The sequence below is a fragment of the Pelodiscus sinensis genome, chromosome 2 (assembly GCF_049634645.1).
Source record: "Pelodiscus sinensis isolate JC-2024 chromosome 2, ASM4963464v1, whole genome shotgun sequence".
Classification (NCBI taxonomy): Eukaryota; Metazoa; Chordata; order Testudines; family Trionychidae; genus Pelodiscus; species Pelodiscus sinensis.
The window spans coordinates 252,222,402-252,244,419 of NC_134712.1; the positions used below are offsets into that span (position 1 = coordinate 252,222,402).

The 22,018-nt window shown below is 48.8% G+C and overlaps 1 protein-coding gene across 37 annotated transcripts in view; it reads right to left on the reverse strand.

Annotated features, from left to right (window-relative positions):
- Window positions 1-2,090: 2,090 nt before the first annotated feature.
- The window catches only part of OBSCN (obscurin, cytoskeletal calmodulin and titin-interacting RhoGEF), a 316,457-nt gene continuing 296,529 nt past the window's right edge, over window positions 2,091-22,018 (reverse strand). For all 37 annotated transcript variants that reach the window (XM_075922913.1, XM_075922903.1, XM_075922914.1 and 34 more), the window contains 10 exons: window positions 20,412-20,522; window positions 19,941-20,108; window positions 17,984-18,106; window positions 16,709-16,879; window positions 14,929-15,046; window positions 12,423-12,662; window positions 10,797-11,020; window positions 9,089-9,164; window positions 6,209-6,358; window positions 2,091-6,057 (listed from right to left, as the gene is read on the reverse strand). In XM_075922913.1, the coding sequence (XP_075779028.1) occupies window positions 5,880-6,057; window positions 6,209-6,358; window positions 9,089-9,164; window positions 10,797-11,020; window positions 12,423-12,662; window positions 14,929-15,046; window positions 16,709-16,879; window positions 17,984-18,106; window positions 19,941-20,108; window positions 20,412-20,522 (1,559 nt within the window). In that variant the 3' untranslated portion in view covers window positions 2,091-5,879. The remainder of the gene's footprint in view (window positions 6,058-6,208; window positions 6,359-9,088; window positions 9,165-10,796; window positions 11,021-12,422; window positions 12,663-14,928; window positions 15,047-16,708; window positions 16,880-17,983; window positions 18,107-19,940; window positions 20,109-20,411; window positions 20,523-22,018) is intronic.

A 22,018-nucleotide genomic window follows, 5' to 3' on the forward strand; every position in this document is an offset into this window, starting at 1 on the left:
GAGTGGGGAAGCATTGCCTCTCAGGCATGTTGGGCCCAGAAAAACAAGGCCTGGTCAACATTATGCTAAGGAAAGTTAACAAAGGCTAATTTCATAAGCCTCTGAGTATTCTTGACCAGAACCAGGAAAGTGGTTCAAAAAGAGGCGTACCCTCCATGCTGGCTTAGGTTATAAAATTAAGATAAGTGATAAATTACATATTTGTACCTACTGCGGCTTGCTTTGGGAACTGGTCAGAAACTCCCTGTTTTTGTTCCCCTTCGCTAATCTTACCTCCCTATTTTTTGCCCTTTGTTTGTACCCAACTCTTTTGTCTCCTTGTTCCTGGTACCTGCCTTCTGGTTTGATAAGAAAGTTGCTGATGCATTATGAAGTGCTTCTGGCCACAATGTATAGTTGGCTAAGATATTCATTGATATTAAAAGTTCCTAGAAAGGGAGGTAAGTGGCTTGGGTGAAGAGCTTATGACGCGACGGAACTGTCTTTATAAGCCTACCTATTACTAAAATCGAGGCTGGTTCTCTTTAGAGATGGGCCGCTCTCTGTTGTTGTGTGCACTCTTCAATAAAGAGCTTGTGATTGGACTTTGCTGGTGTTGCCTGTCTCTTGGCGGTCTGACAATGAACCGAGCCATCTGGGCTAGAGTCCCGGACAGGCACCTAGGGGAGTATGAATTTCCCAGATTACTGGGTGGGGGCTCGAGCTGGTTCTGTGTGAGATGGACCCCAAGATATTGAAGCCAGCCCTGGTTACTGCCAGGCCTACCTGGCAGAAGGGTTATGTAAATACTCCTGCCTCTGTAACTCCCACTCCCATGCATCTGAGGAAGTGGGTGTTTCCAATGACAGCTGGTGCCCTAATCAATCAGTTAGTTTCTAAGGTGCCACAGGACAACTCCTCGTTTTTAAAGACCCTCCAGGATAGCACGAAGTTGGGGGCTTATTCCCAGAGCCAGCCAGCGTACAAAGTGGGGTTGCTGGATTGAAGCGAGCTCTGTGACAATGTCAGCTGCCACGGACTGAGAGAGGCAAAAGTCTCATCATGCCACAGTCTATAATTCAGTTTTGGAGGGTTTGAATTAGGCTTTCACATTCTCCATCCCACCTCTGGTTCCCACGGTACATCGTTTTAGCTGCTAGATTGCCCTCAGGTGTGTGGCTTCACTACGGAGAAGGTGCCCACAAGGATCAAGCATCCTTATTTCCAGCAGATGCTGTGCCTTGAGAGCAAAACCAAGTAATGGGGCCAGAGGTGGGCTGTACAGAGGCATTGCAACACACCGTGGGGGCTTGCTGGTGCGTCTGTGTCTGGCAGTGGTGAGACTAGTCTGCTGCATTAATCACAGAATCTTAGGGCTGGCAGAGACCTCAGGAGGCATCGAGTCCAACCCCTTGCCCGAAGCAGGACCAAACCCAACTCAATCATCCCAGCCAGGGCTTTGTCAAGCCGGGACTTTAAAACCTCTAGGGATGGAGATTCCACCACCTCCCTAGGGAGCCCATCCCAGTGCTTCTCTCCTAGGGAAAGAGTTTTCCCAATATCCGACCTAGACTTTCCCCCACTGCCACTTGAATGATATCAATACATCAGTAAGACTAGGAAGAGGTGCAATCAAAATGGTTTGGAGGCAAGAATCGTCCCAAGGAAAGACCAAAGCAGGCATCCAGGGAGAATCATAGACTCATAGAACACTAGAACTGGAAGGGACCTCGACAGGTCATCACATCCAGCGCCCTGCCCTCATGGCAGGATCTAGTAGTAGGATATGTAGGATGTGTTTGCCCCGTGCCTAGAACAAAAAGGTCCTGAATCCAACTGGGATGCTGGGAAGCCACAGTACGCTAATGATATGAAAACAATAACAGCAAAAATTATGGTCTAACTTCTTTGTCCAAAGAGTTTATTTAAGAAAACAGTATTGAATGCACAACAGACTTCTGAATGCATGTTCAAAACGCATGCAAGGTAGAGAGGCAAAGTCAGTTAATTTGAATTGCCTAAGAAAGAGAAGGGGTATGAGCCCAGGTCTTGGTATTCATTAACCTCCATTACAATTCTTACTCGAGTGATTTTCCCCTTCACATTGTTGACCCCGCTCCACCTTAAAAACCAAACCAAAGCACGAGAGTGTGCTAATCAAAAGCAAATTTGATTGCCATGATATTAAGTTGGAGGGAAGACAGTATCCTTGGAAATCTAAGGGCCAGATTGGGATCTAAGCGATACCAGTGTCAATCCAAAGTAACTCCTTTAGCTTCAAAGGAATTCAGCTCAGAATTTGGCCCTAAGACCTAAGCTCTCTTTCTTACAGTGGTGTATGACAATGATACACATGTGAAATTTGAGGCTTCATAGTCTGTTGAATCTGTGTCTGTTCTCCCCAGTCTAGTTACACATCCGCTAACTTCAGCCCCATTTTCCGGCCTGCTTGCTTGAATCACAAGGAACCTTAGTGCTAGGCATTATAGGGTCTTACGAAAGTGCATTCAGCATGCCTGAAAATGCTGTCACCATGTAAGTGGCATCTCTCTGCCATGATCTGATGAGACGGTAGCTCATTAGGAACCGATGTCCCACTCCCATCCCCTTTAACACTTCAGGCTACAGAACTATGAGCAAAACATCCTGTTGCATAGTGTTGGCAATGAAAGTCACAAAACGGTATCTGGAGCAAAAACCCGACCACAAGAGAACCAGTAGATGCATGAGTCATGTCACATAAGTGCAGAGATTATATTCACAAAAGAAATACAATGCTACAACCACCAAAGGTAAATGAAAACAACCCACAACAGTTTTTAGACACAATGAAAGACACCAAACTCTGGGATGTTTGTGGCCGCTATATAGAAATCAAACTGAAACACGTTTTCCAACAACTCTGTTCCCACATCTCACAAACAGATCAGAAGATCTACACATCAACAGCCCAGGCGCCCAAGTGGCAGGATGCTTCTAGATATGCAAATGCGATACTTAAGGAGGTCAAGGTAATTGTTGCTTCATGTGCCTTTGACTTCTGTACAGCTAGTACCAATAGGAGCTTCAGTTAAAGCAGGGGTTAACCAATGGGATACAGTGCACCTGCTAAGCAGAGGAGTTGCTATTAACATCTTTCATAATGGAAGAGTTAGTGTGGACTCAGCAGAACAGTGGTGAGATCCACTTAGATACGCCTAGAATATTCAGCAGCACAAGAGCATTCTACTTAGATACACCTAGAACATTCAGCAACACTGGGGTATTTTGCCTAGATACACCTCGAACATTCAGCGGCATGTCAGTGTTCCTAGATACACCTAGAACATTTAGCAGCATAGGGGCATTCTACTTAAATACATCTAGAACATTCAGCAGCATGTCAGTGTTCTGCCTAAATGTGCCTAGAAAATTTATCAGCGCTGTGGATAGTCTGCCTAGACGTGCCTAGAACATTCAGCAGTACTGGGATATTCTGCCTAAATACTCCTAGAACATTCAGCAGTACTGGGGATATTCTGCCTAGATACTCCTAGAACATTCAGAGGCACTGGGGGAATTCTGCCTAGATATACCTAGAACATTCAGCGGCATGTCAGTGTTCCTCCTAGATGTGCCTAGAACGTTCATGAGCACGGTGAGGGGTATTCCACCTAGATACACCCAATACATTCAGAAGCATAATAGGGGTGATTTACCTAGATACTCTTAACGTAGCTACACCCAATACATTCATCAGCATACCAATCATATTCTAACTGGACACATCTGATACATTCAGCAGCACAGCAGTCGTGCTCCACCTAGCTAGTCCCAGACCAGTCAGCAGCATAACAGGCACATTCGCCTGGATGTGTCTCCTACATTCAGCGGCTCAGCAGGGGCACTACACCCAGACGTATCTGGAATAGCCAGCAGCAGGCAAGCACTGCTAACAGACTGCCTAACATAAGCGAGCGGTGCTGTGTCAGAGAAGCCCATGGAAAGCATTGCATCCATGAACAGGCGTGTGCAGGGTGTGGCTGATTAAAAAGGCTGTGGAAGGCATTAAGGAATAATGACTCTGACTTCATCACTGCAGATTCCTGGGTTTGTTATATCTCCCCCGAGCATCCCTGGAACTGGTGTCTGTCCAGGGCAGAGCTGTTCCTCCAGGGAGTGGGCCTATCCTCTGGCACACCATCCCGGCAGGAACAGAACAGCAAGCCAGGCAGGGGAGTGAGTTCGTTGCAATGAACCCCTGCCGGCCCAAAGTACGGCCCTGACAGATTCAGAACAGACTCTCCCCACTGTGGACACAAGTTTGTTTCTCGAGCATCACTCACATGGGTCCTTCCTGTGAGAGAACAGCTCACTCTAAAATCCTAGCTGTGCCAAGCTTTTCCCTGCAGGGGCTACTACTCTCTGGAAGTCCGTATCAATGTACTAGAGTCGCACACTGCAAAATCAACACAGAATACCTAGCAGCGTGTTGTACATTTTTAAGACTACAGATTCAGACAAAGCAAGCTCAGGCCACTTGAAGCTGCTAGGTGTCTGATATATTTGCCCTCTGATCCTAAGGACTGGAGACTTTAACTACATGTCCCAAAGCTCAGATTCAGGGTGGTTATAACCTCTGTAAATAGCAACCTGTGGGGATTTTAGTCCACGTTGCATATATCACAATGCATGGGGGCATGTGTAGACCCCCCCATCAGTGATATATGCTGCACATTCTGCCCCTCTGCTAGTACATAGCAGAAAAAAATGGGCTTGTGACTGAGATGCCAAGATCTGGGGTCTCCACGGGAGCATCATACAAAGGGTTAATTTGGTCTTCCACTGAAAAATCCAGGCCATCTCAGGGCCTTTTCTCTTGCATGAGCAGGGAGATGGCCACAAACGGCTGGTTTGGAACAGGCAGACCCATGTGTCTCCTGCCGTACAAGGTATGTGCCAGACTGACTTCCACTGGAAGCGGACGCAGCCTGTCGTGCTCTGACCGGTCTGAGGGAGGCTTCCCTGGGCCAGTTACTGTCTCGTCTGCCGTAATGTGCAGATTGTGCATGTAACGCCATGTGATCATGGCTCCCTCTAGTGGCTGGCTTTGCCGCCTGCCGTGGGCTCCGGGATGAAAGAATTCTCTCTGTGGGCGAGCGGCTGAGGCCTGTTTTCTCTCGGGTTCAATCCCCACAGACAACCGTGGGGTCGTATCTGAACTCAGACATGGCGCACTACCCACGGGGTCCAGTCCCTGGTGTGTGCTCATTGTGTATGTCGACTCTCGTCCCAGCTATTCTGTGACAGACACACCAGATGCCCTGTGGGACACCTGTTACTGATAGCCGCAGTTACCGACAACTCTGCCTCGCCGACAGACACACACACCCCCTATTTCATCTGATGGCCGCACAATGGATTTTTTTTCAAGAGTGAAGACGTGCCCACTGATTCCAACCTGGGGCACGGTCGATCAATCGCCTCCTCTCCCCCAGCCCCAGCTCAGGGCTGCGTCCCAAGGGAAATCGCTGACTGACTCCAGTTGGGTTTGAGAGACAGGCGAGAAGACCAGGGTATCCCGTGAGCACAGTTGCAGGGGAGGACTCTGGAGTGGCTGTAGGGGGTCTGGTATCTCTGTGTGGCTGCGGCGCTTGTGGGGAGCTCAATGAGCAGTGTCACGTGCAGCCTTACAACCAAGGGAAGGATTTTCCAAGCCAGATGGAGGCCCAGTTCCTAGTCACCCCTTTCTAACGGGACCCGCTTCCCTAATCTCTCTCTAAGGCATCAGGGTCATTGGTTTACTGCAGCAGATCTGTCACCAGAAATGACACCTAGGTACCAAACCCCCAGTGCAAACATCAGTCAGGGCCTGCGGGGTGGGGTGGGGGAATCGAGTCTGCAGTGTGGCCCCACCCAGTTCACTGGGCAACCATCACCCCATACTTCGAACACAACAGGTTTCTTTTCTTCTCCCGTTCGGCCAGGAACCGCCTCAGCTTGCCGGTGGAGAAAGTGACCACCGCTTGCTGTCGGTCATCCAAGCCTGTCTCCTGGAGCCACGGCAACTGGAGGCATTCCGACGCCGACGGCCGCCCCCTAGGACAGGAAGAGAGCTTGGGCGTCAACAGGAGTCTGGATCAGCTAGAGACACGCAGCGAGGGGCAGTGCGGCAGCTGGCTAGCGAGCAGGAAGAGGGCGGAATTGGGCCGTGCATGGGTGCGCAAGCTGGAAAGCAGCAGCTTCTTACCAGGGATTTGCGCACAGTGTGCTTTGGAGAAAAGTCACGGCCCCTCCAGACAGGCCCGCGTAGCATCGGGTCAGTTTCACCTTCCCTTTCCTGGCGATTCTCGGGAAGTCGCAGGCCACGTCAAAGCTGAGGGCGGAGTCGGCGCTCAGCCTGGCACCGGAAAGGAGGGTAAATTGACACGTGAGGGGAAAGGCCTCTTGGTAAGCGCGATCTACTGTGCCCAGCGTCTTTCCTAGCACTCTTGGGAAGGGCTGGGCTCGCGTTAGGCAGAGCACAGCTCTGCGGAGACGCGTTGTGCGGCAGAGGAAATGGCAGAAGAGATGAATTATCTGGGGAAGGGCTCAGTTAGCACGGTCTTTTCCTTAGCTCATGCAGACCGGGAGTTTTTAGAGAGCTGAGCCACAAAAACATGGGTGTGGTGCCGATTCTGTATTGCAACATGGCCCTTTGACACTGATCCTGCTGGGCAAAGGGCCTATAATAGGGATGTGAAGGACTAGTCGACTATCCAGTAAGCAAATGCTTATCGGATAGTCAACATGCTAGTCGACTAGTCGCTTCCCCCCTTGCTGCCTCTATCAGAAAGAGGCAGCAAAGGGGGGAAGTGAAGAGGGTACTTCAAAGTGTCAGCACTGCTTGAAGCGTGGGGCTCCACATAGCGCTGCCGCTTTGAAACGCCGCGGCTGGAGTGTCCCCGGGCTGCACACAGCATTTCGAAGCAGCAGCACCGCATGGAGCCCGGGGTCAGCTGGGGACTCCCGCACTGACCCGGGGCTCTGTGCGGCGCTGCTGCTTTGAAACATTGCAGGAAGCCCGGCCTCAGGCTTCTCACGGCATTTCAAAGCGGCAGTGCCCCACAGGACCCGGGGTCGGGGTCAGGTGGGAGTCCCCCCCCACTGACCCTGGGGCTCCACACGGCGCTTTCGCCTTTGAAATGCAAAATGCATCGACTGTTCGATTAGTCGACAAACCCATTTTTTCAAAGCAGTTATAGACTGTTCATCGTTTTTGTTGCCCTCCTCCAGACTTTCACTAATTTGTTCACGTCCTCCTTGAAATGTGGCGCCCAGAGCTGGACAGAATACTCAAGATGAGGCCTTATTAGTGCTGAGTAGAACAGACGGACTTGTTGGGTCTCGCTTACAGCACCTCTGCTGAATCATAGGGCTGTAAGAGACCTCGAGAAGTAATCAAGTCCAGGCCCATGTGCTGTAGCAGGACCCAGTCAACCTAGACTGGGGTGGGCAATAATTTTTGGTGGGGGGCCACTCCAAGATTCTGGAAAGTGGTCAAGGGCTATGTCTTTCTGTGGAGGGCTTGCGGGGTCTAGGATGGAGGTTGGGTGCAGAAAGGCGCACAGGGTAAGGGACTGGAGTGCAGGAGACGGTGTGAGGTCTGAGAGGGAGTTTGGGTGAAGGAGGAGATTGTGACTGGGGTCAGGGGATTGGGGTGCAGGGTCTGGGAGGGTGTTTGGATGCAGGAGAGGATTCTGGCCTGGGGAAGGAGTATAAGGGAGGTACAGAGTCTGGGAGGGAGCTGTGACTTGGGGCAGAGGGCTGCAGAGGGTCTGGATGGTGTCCTGGGGGAGGGAGTTGGGGTGCGGGAGGGGCAGAGGTGCTAGAGACAGGTTCTGGCTGGGAGGCGCTTACCTAAGAGTCTCCTGGCCAGTGCTCCCAAGGCAGGCTGGGCTCCCCGCCTGCTGCAGCCCCAGATCACTTCGAGCTGCAGGCTGTTCCCTCCATGTGGCTCTCAGCTCCGGGAAGGGGAAAAGGCTTGCACTGCCCCCTTCTTCCAGGCTAATCTCTCAGCTCCTATTGGCTGGTTGTTTCCAGCCAATAGAGGCTGAGAGATTGGTTGGGGTCAATTCCTATTGGCTGGTTGTTTCCAGACAATGGGAGCTGAGGCTTGGACTGGGGGTGGGGAGATCACCCGAGATCCGGAGCAGAGAGCCACTGGACTGCGTTTTAAACCTGTGTCAGCTGTGCGCCTGAGGGTCCTGGCAGGGTGGTCCAAGGGCTGGATCCGGTGGCTTCGTGGGCCGGATCCAGCTCTCGGGCCATATTTTGCCCAGCCCTGACCTAGACCATCAATGACAGGTAGTGGTCCAACTTGTTTTTAAAGGCTTCCAAGATCTCCTGCTTAAGCCAGAGTGGCGTCTCATCCTTCCCACACATTGGGGTAGTTTGCTCTTGTGCTTTTAATATTGTCTCTCTAAAAAACTGCCAACTCTTCTGAACTCTTCTTTCCCTGCTTCTGGCAGGATCTTACCTACCAGTTCTCTGAGCTTGCTGAAGTCTGTCTTCTCGAAGTCCACTCTCTTTATTCTGCTGTGTTCCCACCTTCAGATTCTCAACCTGTTCCCCCTGTTCCCACCCCGTCTGTCAGAGTCAATGTTAGAATAGCGTCTCCCTTTTCTCCCACTTCTGGGATAAACTATTATCTCCAAAGCATTCCAAGGACTTGCTAGATACTCTATGCCCTGCTGTGCTATTTTCCCAGCAGATGTCCGGGTAGCTGAAGTCTCCCATCACCACCAAGTCTTGTACTTTGGACACTTTGCTACTTGTTTGAAAAAAGCCTCATCCACCTCTTCTTTTACAGTAGACTCCTACCACGGCACTACCTTTGCTTTCTACCCTTTTTATCTGTACCCAGAGACTTTCAACGGGTCTGCCCCCCTCCTCCATCTCCACCTCCATGCAAATATACAAGGTAACACCTTCTCCGGTGTTTCCTGCCTGCTCCTCCTGAGCAAGCTGTACCCTTCTGTACTGATACTCCAGTCGTGTGAACGATCCCACCACGTTTCTGTGATTCCAGGTAAGTCCCCCTTGTGATTAGTCACTACTGCTCCCGGTTCTTTGCAAGGGAACAACTTACATGATGAACGCGGTGATGCCCACAGCCCAGATGTCAGTCTGCGGGAGGGCTCCTTGCTCCGACAGCAGTTCTGGAGCTACAAGGGCAGAAGAGTGTGAGTGGCGTTCCCTGCACTGGGTGCTAGTTTGAACCTTTGCTACACTCCCAGGTGAGGAGGAGGGAAAGGTCTGTTACAGAGAACAGGCTGATGTATCACACCCTGTGAACATCCCGCGTCACTACAGTGGGGATGGGAATCTACGGCCCACAGGCCAGATTCTCCCCACGGCCTCTGCTTGGTAGGGGGAGGATGTTTTGCATGCTCCCTGCAGACACAGTCCTCTGTCACACCCATTGGCTGGGAATTGTGGCCAATGGGAGCGGTGGGGGGCGGTGCTTGCAGGGTGCACTTCCATGCAGCATGCAGAGCTGCGCGAAGACGCCGGTGCCCCCTCGGGAACTGCACCAGTAGGTGCCCGAATCCCTTGCCCCCCTCCCACACCCCTGCTCCTACCCAGGCCCCACACCAGCCCACTCCTGAACCTTCCCTCCGTTCTGTCCAGAGCCTGCACCCCCAACCTACTCCTGCACCCTCCCTCCTGCCCAAACCCCGCACCCATATCCCCAGCCCACTCCCTCGCAGCCCCCTCCAGCACACCGATCCCCTCACTTTGCCAAGTCAGTGAAGCTTTTTTATAGCTTCTCACTTGTGTGTGGCTCCTGAGTGATTTTTCTGTGGCCTCAACCCAAAAGAGCTTCCTCCCTGAACTTAAGAAACCAAACACATGGAGATCTACGGACACATCTCCAGACAACTGTGTCTTCAGTAGGTACAGACAGCAACTCGAGGGCTGCGTTCATTGCTTTTGCCCACGTGGCGACTGCGTTGTCTGCATTTTATGGACATGACTCTCCTCTCACTTATGCTTGTGGTAATCGGAAGTAACCCAAGAAGTAACCGGTGTAAATGAGAAAGGACTGGGCACACATTAGCTCTGCTCCTCACAGAACCCTAGGGCTGGAAGAGACCTCAGGAGTCATCAAGTCCAGCCCCCTGCTCACAGCAGGACCAATCCAACACAATCATCCCATCCAGGGCTTTGTCAAGCTGAGACTTAAAAATCTTTAGGAATGGCAGTTTCCCCCCTCCCAGGGAACCCATCCCAGTGCTTCACCCCCCTCCTAGGGAAAGAGTTTTTCCTAATATCCAACCCAGACCTTCCCCATTGCAACTAGAGACCATTGCTCCTTGTTCCGTCAGCATGAGGGTGTCTCATGCCTCATGCTCATGACGAGATGCTGGGCCTCACAAGGGCGTGTCTCACATTTTAAATCCACCAGTGTGGGACTGATGAAGTTACCCGTTCAGTTCACCGAGTCAGTGCAACAAGCAAGCTGGGAAGGCTGCTTTTTCCACTCCAGTCTATCCCCTGCAGCCAGCCAAGTGCAGGGCAGGATTAGCAACCGGCAGGCTCAAACCGCTCGGAACTCCAGGAAATTCAGGGGGAATTCTGGAGACTGCAGGAACATCCAGGTCTCTAACCTCCCTGGCAGCTCAAGCGGGGAGAGTGGAAGAGAAAGCCGGCCAGCCCATTTCCGCGTAGCTGGCAATGAACAGGAGCATCTGCAAACACACCTGTCAAGTGTTGCTCCTACCATTGTCCTAGTCCGGCCCTCCATCTGGCTGGGGCGCGAGGTCATGCCGACTCAGCGTTCACACCGCACTCACCTGTGGTTTCCACGTAATCTGTGCAGTGCTCCAGGGTAATGACTCTGCCCGGCGTGTAGAACTGCGCATGGCCAAAGTCCAGGAGCTTCAGCAGGTTGGGTTCGGTAATGATCATGTTCTCAGACCTCAGGTCCAAGTGCAGGATGCGGTGTGCATGGAGGTACTCAACTGCACTGAGAATCTGCCACAGATAGTCCCTGACTTCCACCTCCGAATAGGATGTCCTGGCAAAGGAAACACAGTAAAAATCCTAATCATCCTTCCTTCCTTCCTTTCTTCATATTTTAATGGCCTGGTTTGGCTTCCGCTTGAGGTCAAGGGGAAAATTCCCCCTTGAGTCCTAACTTGTAATGACAACAGCATTCAGCCCTTCTCATCTGCTGTAGACACGTCACGGATATTACCCGTTAAGCCTCACAAAGTTCCTCCAGGGGAAGGGAAGTCAATACGGGGATGCCTGTGGTACAGATGAAATCCGAGGCTGAGAGGTTAAGAGACTGGGCACAGCGGGAGTCAGTAGCAGATGAGAATGCGGATACAGCACCTTGTTGGGGTACGTAAGGGTCAAATAAGGGGTCTTGGTAGCTGTGACCATGGTAACAGGGCACGGCTCAGGCAGACCCTGCTTCTATTGATTTGTTTTGGTTCCTCCATCGTGGCTTGCTCAGGATAGAGGAGCCAGCAGCTGTATCCAAGATGTCGCTTTTTAACGAATGGCCTGTGTCTTAGCCATGCTCTTTTCTTTGCTCCCTGAGCTGCTCTGAAATACACATTCAGGGCCACCTCTCCTGTCCCCGTGTTAAGGTGCTGATTCAAGGAGTTGTGTGACGTGAGAACTGCCGACATCAGCTAAAAAGCTGCAAACAGTCAACGGGGTCGGGTATCATTGTCTCATCACCTGGTTCTGAGGATGCATTAGATGGGGGTTCACATTACTAGGTCAGGGCTTAGAGAGGGATGCAATTGATAAGTGCATTTACACACTACCTAAGATAAAAAAGGTGTAACTTGGGGTTCATTTGTTGCTCACTCGCATCCCAGGTAGGCAGGATCCTGGATGGTACAAGTATCTGCAAGAAAGGTGCAGATCTGCCTTTGGGTCACCTGTTCTGTTCTAACACTCCTGTGCTCAGATCACAGGCTTAGCCTGCTTACATGGAAGATTTCCTCTGGCCAGTTCTTCCCACAGGCGGGAGCTGAAGGAGCAATAGGGGGAAAGGGGCCAGTGCTACACACAATCCCCATGCCGGATCTTGCTCATTTACACCTTGCAGCCAGGACTGACGCTCAGCCAGCATGCATAGCCTCTCAAGGCCACCCCCCAGGTGGGATTTAACGAGAGACTCTGGGAATCGAGGCAGCAAAGAGATGCAGAAAATACTTGCTGCTCCCCATCTCTGGGGGCGGCTGGAAGAAGACTGGTGCTCCTAGGTACTGTTGCGTGGTTGATCAATGAAGCCAAAGGGCCAGCCAAGTCTCCGGGGAGTACAGGGGATGTATCGCAAGTACAGGCTGGGGGAAAACATGGGCAGATACAGAGGCTCTATGGGTAGGGACGAATGCACAGGACACATATCTCACTTGCTAAACCAGCAGCAGACCAAGCAGGTAGAGGGGGCTGCCTACCTTGCGGCCAAAGAGTGCAGTAGCTCTGGCCCAGCGCACAATTCCAGGATCAGCACGAGGTGCCGGGGGCTCACGTAGGCTCCTTGCAGCTGAACTATGTTCGTGTGATGAAGCTTTCTCAGGACCTGGTATTCCTGGAGCACCGCCTGCTTGTCTTCTGGCCGGTAGGGGATGATTTTGGCAGCCTGCGCTTTTCCACTTAGTTTTTCCCTGCACTGTCTCATGATGCTGAAACGCCCTCTGGAGCACCAAAAACAAACAGCAAGTTAGACTTCTGCTGCTGCTCTTGGAAGCAGGGGGCCTGAGCCAGGTTCTGCCCTGCCTTCGAACAAGCAGCATCCTACTGCTTATTGTGCATTCATGTCCTGAGATCTATGTTCCCTCTATAATCATTTCCACCCAGGTGTGGAATAATTTTTGCTTTGTGCACCAATGCATGTGCAAATGTGCACCACCTGGACAAACACAAAACCATGCTGGTTCTCATTGGGCAAGGATGCTAAAGATAGCAATGTGGCTGGAACAGCACAAGCAGTTCCAGCGAGGGCTAGCCATGCCGAGTACATACTCGTCAACTCCATGGGTACGTACTCAGCATGGCTGACCTGTGCGGCCACATACCCCGCTGCACTACTATTCTTGCACACTCACATGCTGAGAGCTATCACGTAGAATCACGGAATTCTAGAACACTAGAACTGGAAGGGACCTTGCGAGGTCATCTAGTCCAGTCCCCTGCCCTCACGGCAGGACCAAGCACCGTCTAAAGCAGGACTACTAAACATGTGGTCCATGGGCTGCTTGTGACCCGTGGCCCGTTTGTTTGTGGCCCGCAGTGCGGTTTGGATTTTAGCGGGGCTCAACACGCAGCCCATAGGTGGAAGCCAAAACAAAAAAGTCGTCAATAGAATGATCTTCTGTTGCTATGCGTTTTAGTAATTCAATTCCTGGACTGTGATTGCTCATTAAAAGTGCTGTCATATGGATGGAAATCAGGTAAATATTGTATTTTATTAATATCAGTAGAACTGACTTAAATGGGGCCTGTGTGTGGCGTAGTTTTGCCTTAATCTTTGTATTCATGTCCGTAAGTGTGAAAGACGATATTTGCATATACAGGCAGTCCCCGGGTTACGTACAAGATAGGGACTGTAGGTTTGTTCTTAAGTTGAATTTGTATGTAAGTCGGAACTGGTACATATTGTAGGGGAAACTCTAGCCAAGCATTTCTCCAGAGCTCAGTTTTATTCTCCCACACCTCACTTCCCTCAGTCCTTTATTCTCAAGCTGAGGTGTCTGCTGAGAAAAGCCGCTCCGCGTCTCCCTGGTCTGCTGGCGGGGGGGGGAGGGGGGGCGCTAGTTTCGCGTCTCCGTGGTCTGCTGGGGGGAAGCAGCTAGTGAGGGGTTGCCTCACCCCATTTGTAAGTAGGGATCCGATGTAAGTCGGATCCATGTAACCCGGGGACTGCCTGTATATATATATGCATGTATATGCAACCACACTTAAGTTGCTGCCCTCGGCATGTGCTGAGAGTATCACTGTGGCCCTCTGGGGCATCCAAAGTTGAGTAGGCCTGATCTAGACCATCCCTGACAGGTGTCTGTCTAACCTGCTCTTAAATATCTCCAGAGATGGAGTTTCCACAACCTCCCTATGCAATTTATTCCAGTACTTCAACCACCCTGACAGTTAGGAAGTTTTTCCTAATGTCCAACCTAAACCTCCCTTGCTGCAGTTTAAGCCCATTGCTTCTTGGCCTATCCTCAGAGGCCAAGGAGAACAATTCCTCTTAGATACTTGAAAACCGCTATAATGTCCTTTCCCAGTCTTCTCTTACCTAAACTAAACAAGCCCAATTCTTTCATCCTTCCCTCATAGCTCATGTCTTTTAGAACTTTAATAATTTTTGTTGTTCTTCTCTGGGCCTTCTCCAATTTCTCCCCATCTTTCTTGAAATGTGGTGCCCAGAACTGGTCACAATACTCCAGCTGAGGCCTAACCAGCGCAGAGTAGAGTGGAAGAATGACTTCTCGTGTCTTGCTCACAACACTAATGCCTCCCAGAATCATGTTTGCTTTTTTGGCAGCACTGTCCCACTTTTGACTCATATTTAGCTTGTGACCCACTGTGACCCCTAGATCCCTTTCTTGCTATGAACCTCACATGCTCGACAGCAATCTCCAGGGAAGTGGAATGAGTTATTGCTGAGTGTGTCTATGGACCGGTGAGGACTCTCCACGTGTCCCTTTGAGCAGGGTCTGGCTCAGGGTTCTCTTAGCCTTGCTAAAATCGAGTCACACGAGAGGCAGGCAGCCAGGCAATGCCTGGTACCCTGAGCTAGCGTTTTTTTTTTAAATTAAAGCCGAGCGGTAAATGGACAGGTAAGTGAAGGTGGCTGGTAGGTTTATAAAAGTGACATTTTCGAGTTTCCAGGTCCACGCTGAAGTGATGTGCAGCATTCCCCCTGCATGGGTGAGTGGGTAACTGGGTTTCTGTCCTTTATACCTTTTAATCTCGGTCTGGAAAGCGTAGGTTTGCTGGGTCGGAAACGGCTCGGCTGGTGCCATTAGTTCACTCTCCTCTTCTGCAGCAGCTGGGAACGTCTGCACTGCAGATTGAGACACTAGAGAGGAAGAGACGTGGATGAATACGGGAAAACAACACTGGGCTCAGCCCAAGTCTTTGCTTTGTCATCCCTCGGGGACAAAAGAAGTCCCTGTCAATTGTAGGACCCATGTTAATGAGGCTAATTAAGTGGGCTGGCTGTGTCCCATTCATAGCTCTTGATGTGAAAATATTAACATGAAAGGCAGGGGCGGTACTTTTGCTGTTATATATCTCTTGGTTTCTGTTATTTCTACGCCGACTCATCTGATTAAGTGGGTTTTACCCATGAGAACTCATGATCCTAAATATTTGTATTAGTCTCTAAGGGTATGTCTACACTACCCTCCTAGTTCGAACTTGGAGGGTAATGTAGGCATACCGCACTTGCAAATGAAGCCCGGGATTTGAATTTCCCGGGCTTCATTTGCATAAGCCAGTCGCCGCCATTTTTAAATCCCGGCTGGTTCGAACCCCGTGCCGCGCGGCTACACGTGGCACGAACTAGGTAGTTCGAACTAGGCTTCCTAGTTCGAACTACCGTTACTCCTCATTCCACGAGGAGTAACGGTAGTTCGAACTAGGAAGCCTAGTTCGAACTACCTAGTTCGTGTCGCGTGTAGCCGCGCGGCATGGGGTTCGAACCAGCCGGGATTTAAAAATGGCGGCGACCGGCTTATGCAAATGAAGCCCGGGAAATTCAAATCCCGGGCTTCATTTGCAAGTGCGGTATGCCTACATTACCCCGCTAGTTCGAACTAGCGGGGTAGTGTAGACATACCCTAAGGTGCCACAGGACTGCTTATTGCTTTAAAAGTTACAGACCAACACGGCCACACTTCTGTGACCAACAGCACCCAGGGATTTAAAACTCTACAGCAGGCCTGGGCAAAATACCTTCTGCAGACCCGCCAAGCCACCAGATCCAGCCCACAGATGCAGTGGGGAACCTTAGTCAGACTCCCTGCTTGCCCCCCACATGCTGCTGAGAAAAACGGTTGCTGCATGGCTTTGTTTGAACAGCTGTGAGCCCAGGAGAGGGAGGAGAGGCCTCATGAGATGTCCCCGCCCCAGCACAATCCTATTGGCCAGTTTCCAACCAATGGGAGCTGCCCGTTGTCAACAGGCAGCTTGTGAAGCACCCTTCCTCCCTCCCCTCAGGCTTGTAGCTGACCAAAAACCACCTGGCCCCTTCAGCCAGTGCGGGGGTGAGGCAGGCAGGCGGTCTGCTTGAGAAGGCTGCTGGCCAGGAGTCAAGCAGGTAAATCTCTGAGCTAGAGCCTGCCTCTGCCCCCCATCCCACATAACCCAAATACTCTGCCCCCTCGTGCCCCCATATCGCCTCCCAGATCCTATACCCTAATTCCCTGCCCCCATGTCACAGCTCAAACCCCTGCACCCCCTCGTGTACTCCAGTCTTCTACCCTGAGCTCCCTTTTGCACCCAAACTCCCTCCCAGACTCCACAGCCTCTCCTGAACCCCAGTTCCTTACTGGAAGCTCCCTTCGGCATTCAGCCTCCATCCCAGACCCTGCACCTCCTCCATTAACATGGAAGAGTGCAGCTCTTAACCACTTTCCAAATTCTTGTCCTCCCTGCTCTACAACACATCAGAGGTCTGATGTGCCTCCAGAATTATGCTCCACACCCTCTAGCGTGCATGCCCAAAGAAGGGGTTCACCTGTTGGGTCTTTTTCACCAATCTTTACTCTGGCAGATGCGCTGCTGTAAGGTCCCATTCCAGCTTTACTGATGCAGGCCGTTCGGAAGGAGTACACCAAACCCCTGGAGAGATTGTTGGCATAGTAGCAGCAGTCAGCTATGTCAGTAACAAGAGTCGTCCACTCACCACCTTAGCCAAGGACAGAGACACACAGGTTAGAACCAATTCGTCCATCAATTCGGGTGTTCTGGGAGTACAGAGCATTGGTGCCGTATTGAAATGATGCAGCTCCACCGACATGAAGGATAACCTCACAGTGCCTTGTCATGTCTCCTATTTTCACTTCTGAAGCCAGGTATTTTATATCAGAGCTCTGCCAGGCTCATTTCCGGGGGTGGCTGTGAATGTGTTTGTAGTTTTAGTTCATGTAAGGCTCATTTGGAGAATTGTGTCCAATTCTGGGCACCACATTTCAAAAAAGATGTGGAGAAATTGGACAAGGTCCAGAGAACAGCGACAAGAATGATTAAAGGCCTAGAAAACATGAGCTCTGAGGGAAGACTGAGAGAACTGGACTTGTATAGTTTGGAAAAGAGAAGACAGAAGGGGACATGAGAGCAGGACAAGTACCTAAAAGGGTGCCACAGAGAGGAGGGGGAAAAATTGTTCTCCTTGGCCTCTGAGGATGGAACAAGAAGCAATGGGCTTAAATTGCAGCAAGGGAGGTTTAGGTTGGGCATTAGGAAAAACTTCCTACCTGTCAGGGTGGTTAAACACGGGAATAAATTGCCTAGGGAGTTTGTAGAATCTCCATCTCTGGAGATTCTAGGCCCAACGTGGTTATGATCTGTAGTTGCTAAAAGATTAATATTTATTATTATTAATAATAAATATTACTAATAATAGGAACTCAACAGAGAGGTGAGGCTCTATAGATTCTTATAAAAGGCCAGCTGAAGTACATTGAAGAATTCTCAGTGACTTCGGTGGGCTTTGGATCAGGCCCCGAATGAATCAGGCAGCCCAAACAATATATGACTAAAAATATAACTATCTTTGAATCAAGAAAATTGTCTTGTAAACAATCTTGTAAACTCAGAAGTTCCATCAATAGGATTCTAATGAGAAACTGTAAGTTCATTGGCATATGGACTGTCCTTTTATCGTTTGTACAGCGCCCGGCGCAATGAGGCCTTGATCCAGGGCTATGGCTCCAAGGCATTACAGTACTAGTAGTAATAAGTTCTAATGATAATATTAATGAAAAATGGAGACTATCTACTTCTGCTTTACCTTCACACTTGCACTGTACAGCATAAGTAACTGCGGTGTTAGATTCCATGGGTTTCCAGACCACTTGCGCGCCATCCTCATACACCTCCACAATATCAGGGACTGGAGGGCTAGCAAGAATGTCTGTCAGGAAGACACACAAAATTAAAGCGGTCAGAGCTAATAGATAGACATGAAGGCCTAGACCCCTCTCCCTCTAACAGATGAGCAATTTTATAGTTACAGATCTTCCATTCCCAATAGCTGATCATTTTGGAATGGCAGACTCTGTTTGCTTCACTTCAAGCCTATCAAAGCCTTGAAAGTTTGGCTCAAATTAGAGTGTTATTGAGTTTGCATTCTACTTAGGAAAGACTGAATAAAAGGAGCTGAGAGAATTCAATTGAATCTGCAGCAAGCACTGTGGAAACAAACACAGAGAAACTCTGCATAAAGAACAGCAGTAGGAAAGAGAGAAAAATGTCTATAAAAATACAATAGGTCAGATGCATGGTTGGTGTAAATTCCAGGCAAATTCTTCTGTAGGTAAAAACATGTTATGGTTGTTTTCTAAAACTGAATCAGGCTTGAGGAACCCAGGACTTTCAAAAGATTTGCAAATCTGAGCTAGTTTTTGAGAACACCAGTTTGCTAGACATCACATTTATTCTTCTTCTGAACAGCACTTGCTTTAGTTTTTACTAGCAGATTTACTCAGCGTTGCTCGAGTCCTTAACTCAATGGAGGTTTATTTTTTTGGTAAATAAAAGGAAAATGTTCACGCTTTATTTAAATGATTGTATTTTTCAAAAACAGTGTTATTTTATGAAGTTAATTTTTATTTTGGATTTCTTAAAAAAGGGATTGTTAAAATGTGTTTAATTTTTTTTGTAAATTTTTTTAAAATGGGAATTCCATAAAGTGTATTCTTTCCCCCCCCCATTCCTATAAACTCTTATATGCTATGTTTTAATGAGAAAAGCCTTAGTCAATTTGGTTTCCAATAATATTGTCTTCTAATTTTTACAACTTAAGCATTGAGTTAGCTGTGCCAAAATAGAGCACTACTCTGAATTTCTCTGTTTTATCTCTTTTCTGTCAGGTTTATTGAGAAGCAATCCTATTCTAGGTTCATCCTATTTTTCTGGCTCATCTTGGTTCAGTGTCTTTTAAAATTCACTCAGTTATGCCAATTTTGAGGACTGTACAGCCACTCCCCAAGTTACGAACAAGTTACGGACCAATACTTGGTCCGTAACTCGAAGTGTTCGTAACTCAGCTCCCATAGAGTTACATGGTGATTGCGCTGTTCATAAGCACGGATCGCTGTTCGTAACTCGGATCCGCATTTATGATCGCTTTGGTCATAAGTGTGGATGGTCGTAAGTAGAGGTGGTCGTAATTTGGGGAGCAGCTGTACTTGATTTGGCGATTCTGTCTCTTTTCTGGTTTGTTTTATGAGAAGCAGTCCCATTCCAAGCACATCCCATTGTCCTGGCACAACCAAACACTGATCTTGCTTTCCGTTATGATGGGAGGAAGCTGTCTTCCAAATTTGGTGGTGCTAGTTCTTACCGTTTAGGAGAAGTTCTTGATCAAATAAACAAACAAATGCTCTAAAATATATGTAGACAATGATGCTACTTGCTAAAAGAAATGGCATTTGTACTTCCAGCCTCTGTGTTTCAAAGTCTTCCAGTTTCAGCCATCTCAACCAAGGTTTTTACGTGATGGTCAGCACATCAGCTTTAACCAAGGCACCTGGAAGCATCTGGACCATTGGAGAGTAAAGGCTAAAGAATAAACTACATCTCCTTTTTGGCTTCCTGTCTGGAACTATAACTGGGGGTTTTCATAAAACGAATGATCCCTTTGTGCGGAGGAAAATCTGTAATGTAGTCTGTTTTATTCTGTACATACTCTTGAAGTGGGAGATGTACAAACTAGACATTTTCCTTGAATTACTTTCTGCTCTTACCTGCCTTTCTTATTACACATGAGGTGGACGCTGTACCCAGGGCGTTGCTGGCTGCACATGTGTAAATACCAAAATCCTCCTCTGTAACCACCAATATGGTTAAAAGCTGAAAGTTTTTGAGTGTGGCTGAGATCAGTATCCTACTGCTGCTGCGAATGAGCACGCCATCTGTAAGGCAGGAGGGATAAATCATTGAATTCTACTGAGAGGGCTAAAAGTCCCTTCTTTTCTAGGGAGAAGACTCCCCTAAATCTACTCCCCTTATCCATTCCTTGGAATTTAGATACTCAATCATCTTTCTTGGGCTGTAACTCCAAACTAAGGATATAAAATCCCATTTCATTGGTTAACTAGTTAAAAAAATAAGTTAAATGCTCCAGCCCCATCTGGTTAACTGATTGACCATTAACATCCCCACTTCAAACCTTATTATTAAATTGCCCCAAATCCTCAAATGAGCGTTTACGTCACCTCGGAACCAGTCAACGTGCAGCGGGAAATGGGCAGAGGTTTGGCAGGACAGAGACACAGACTGCCCTAGGGCAACATCCTGATCCACGAGTTCTTCTACAAAAACAGGTGCTGGAAGAGAGAGAAAAAGCCACACTGCAGATAGATGAAGACAACTCCAAATGTGAACCACATGCAAGAGACCAGAGAGTGTCTTTAATCAGACTAGCTCCCAAGGAGCTTGGATGGGAACAAACTAAACATGTTCCATATGCTTGTGCTCAATTATGCTGCCCTTCTCTTTCCTAAGCCCCAGCGACCACGCCGTGTTGTGGCAGTTCAAAGAGAAGTCCTGTGAACCCTTCCGTCTTTTTCACCATGGGCCGGCCCACACTCTGCGTGGGGATGTTATATAACAAGCAAGCAGCTTAGAAAGACCCAAGAACTTCAGAAGGTAGCACAGATATAGTAGTGATGTGCTGCATACTTTTTCTTTAGTAAGCGTAGCACTAGTGATCAGTTCAACTGCTCTGGGAAAGTATTTTAGCACGTAGAGGTGGGTGCTCTCCAAATTAGCTAATGATAAATAGACAGATATGGAGGTTCTCTCTTTCTCCTGTCAGCAGCTATTCCACAGGCAGCAACAGCAAATGTTTCCTCCAGAAATAGTTAATGTGAGTCTTCTGGCTAATCTGGAGGACCAGCTAAAAAAGCCAAGAAGGGTGACTGAAGGTCTAAATGTTCATGAAGTCCAATGGAGGCACTAGAAACACCTATGTCTGTGCTGATTTAAATCCTGGATGTACCCCTCTCTCACCTTGCCACTTTCAAAACACAGATAGAAAATTCTCTGAAATAAGTGGTAGAGAGTGGTCCCTTTCTCCACCCCCTGCTGGTCCAACTGGGTTATAGCTGTCCCAGTCCTAGTCCCTGTCTCTGGCCCCTTGCTGCCCCCCCGTGGTCATTCTGCAGTATAACTCTACTCTATCAGACCCCCACCCTTTCAATTTTATGAGATACAATTCTATTCCAGGCACACCCCATTATCCTGGCGCAACCAAACCCTGAGCTTGCTTTAAGATAGGAGAAGAGGAAGTGGCATACCAAATTTAGTGGTCCTAGCTCTTACCATTTAAGAGGAGTTCTTGAACAAATGGACTCACAGATGGATGGACAGACAGACACATATTTCTAAAACATATAGTAAGACGATCAAGTCGTCCCTTAAACTTCACTTTTAATATCCTGAAGCCCCATTTAGAGACTCTTTTTCTGTTATGTCACTTCTCTGCTTCTCAATGCCTATTTCAAATAATTTAATAGAAGAAGCCAGTCTACTAAATCAATGACATTGTAACGGCTGCATATCATTACAGTCTATTATCGGTGGTTCATGTCATTAGTTTAGCAGTAAAATGCTACGGGCATCTTAATGAATTGCCCTTTCATACCAAAGGCCAGGGCAAGTTTAATAAAAAGCTAGGATATTAAACTGTAGTAGGGCAGATAATCAGTGGCAGAAAGACACATTGTATGGCATGACTTAGCTACAGGAAAATTGAGAGCATGGACAGATTCTATTCTCCAGATCCTGGGTTCATTGATATGGGTATAAATCTGGATTAATT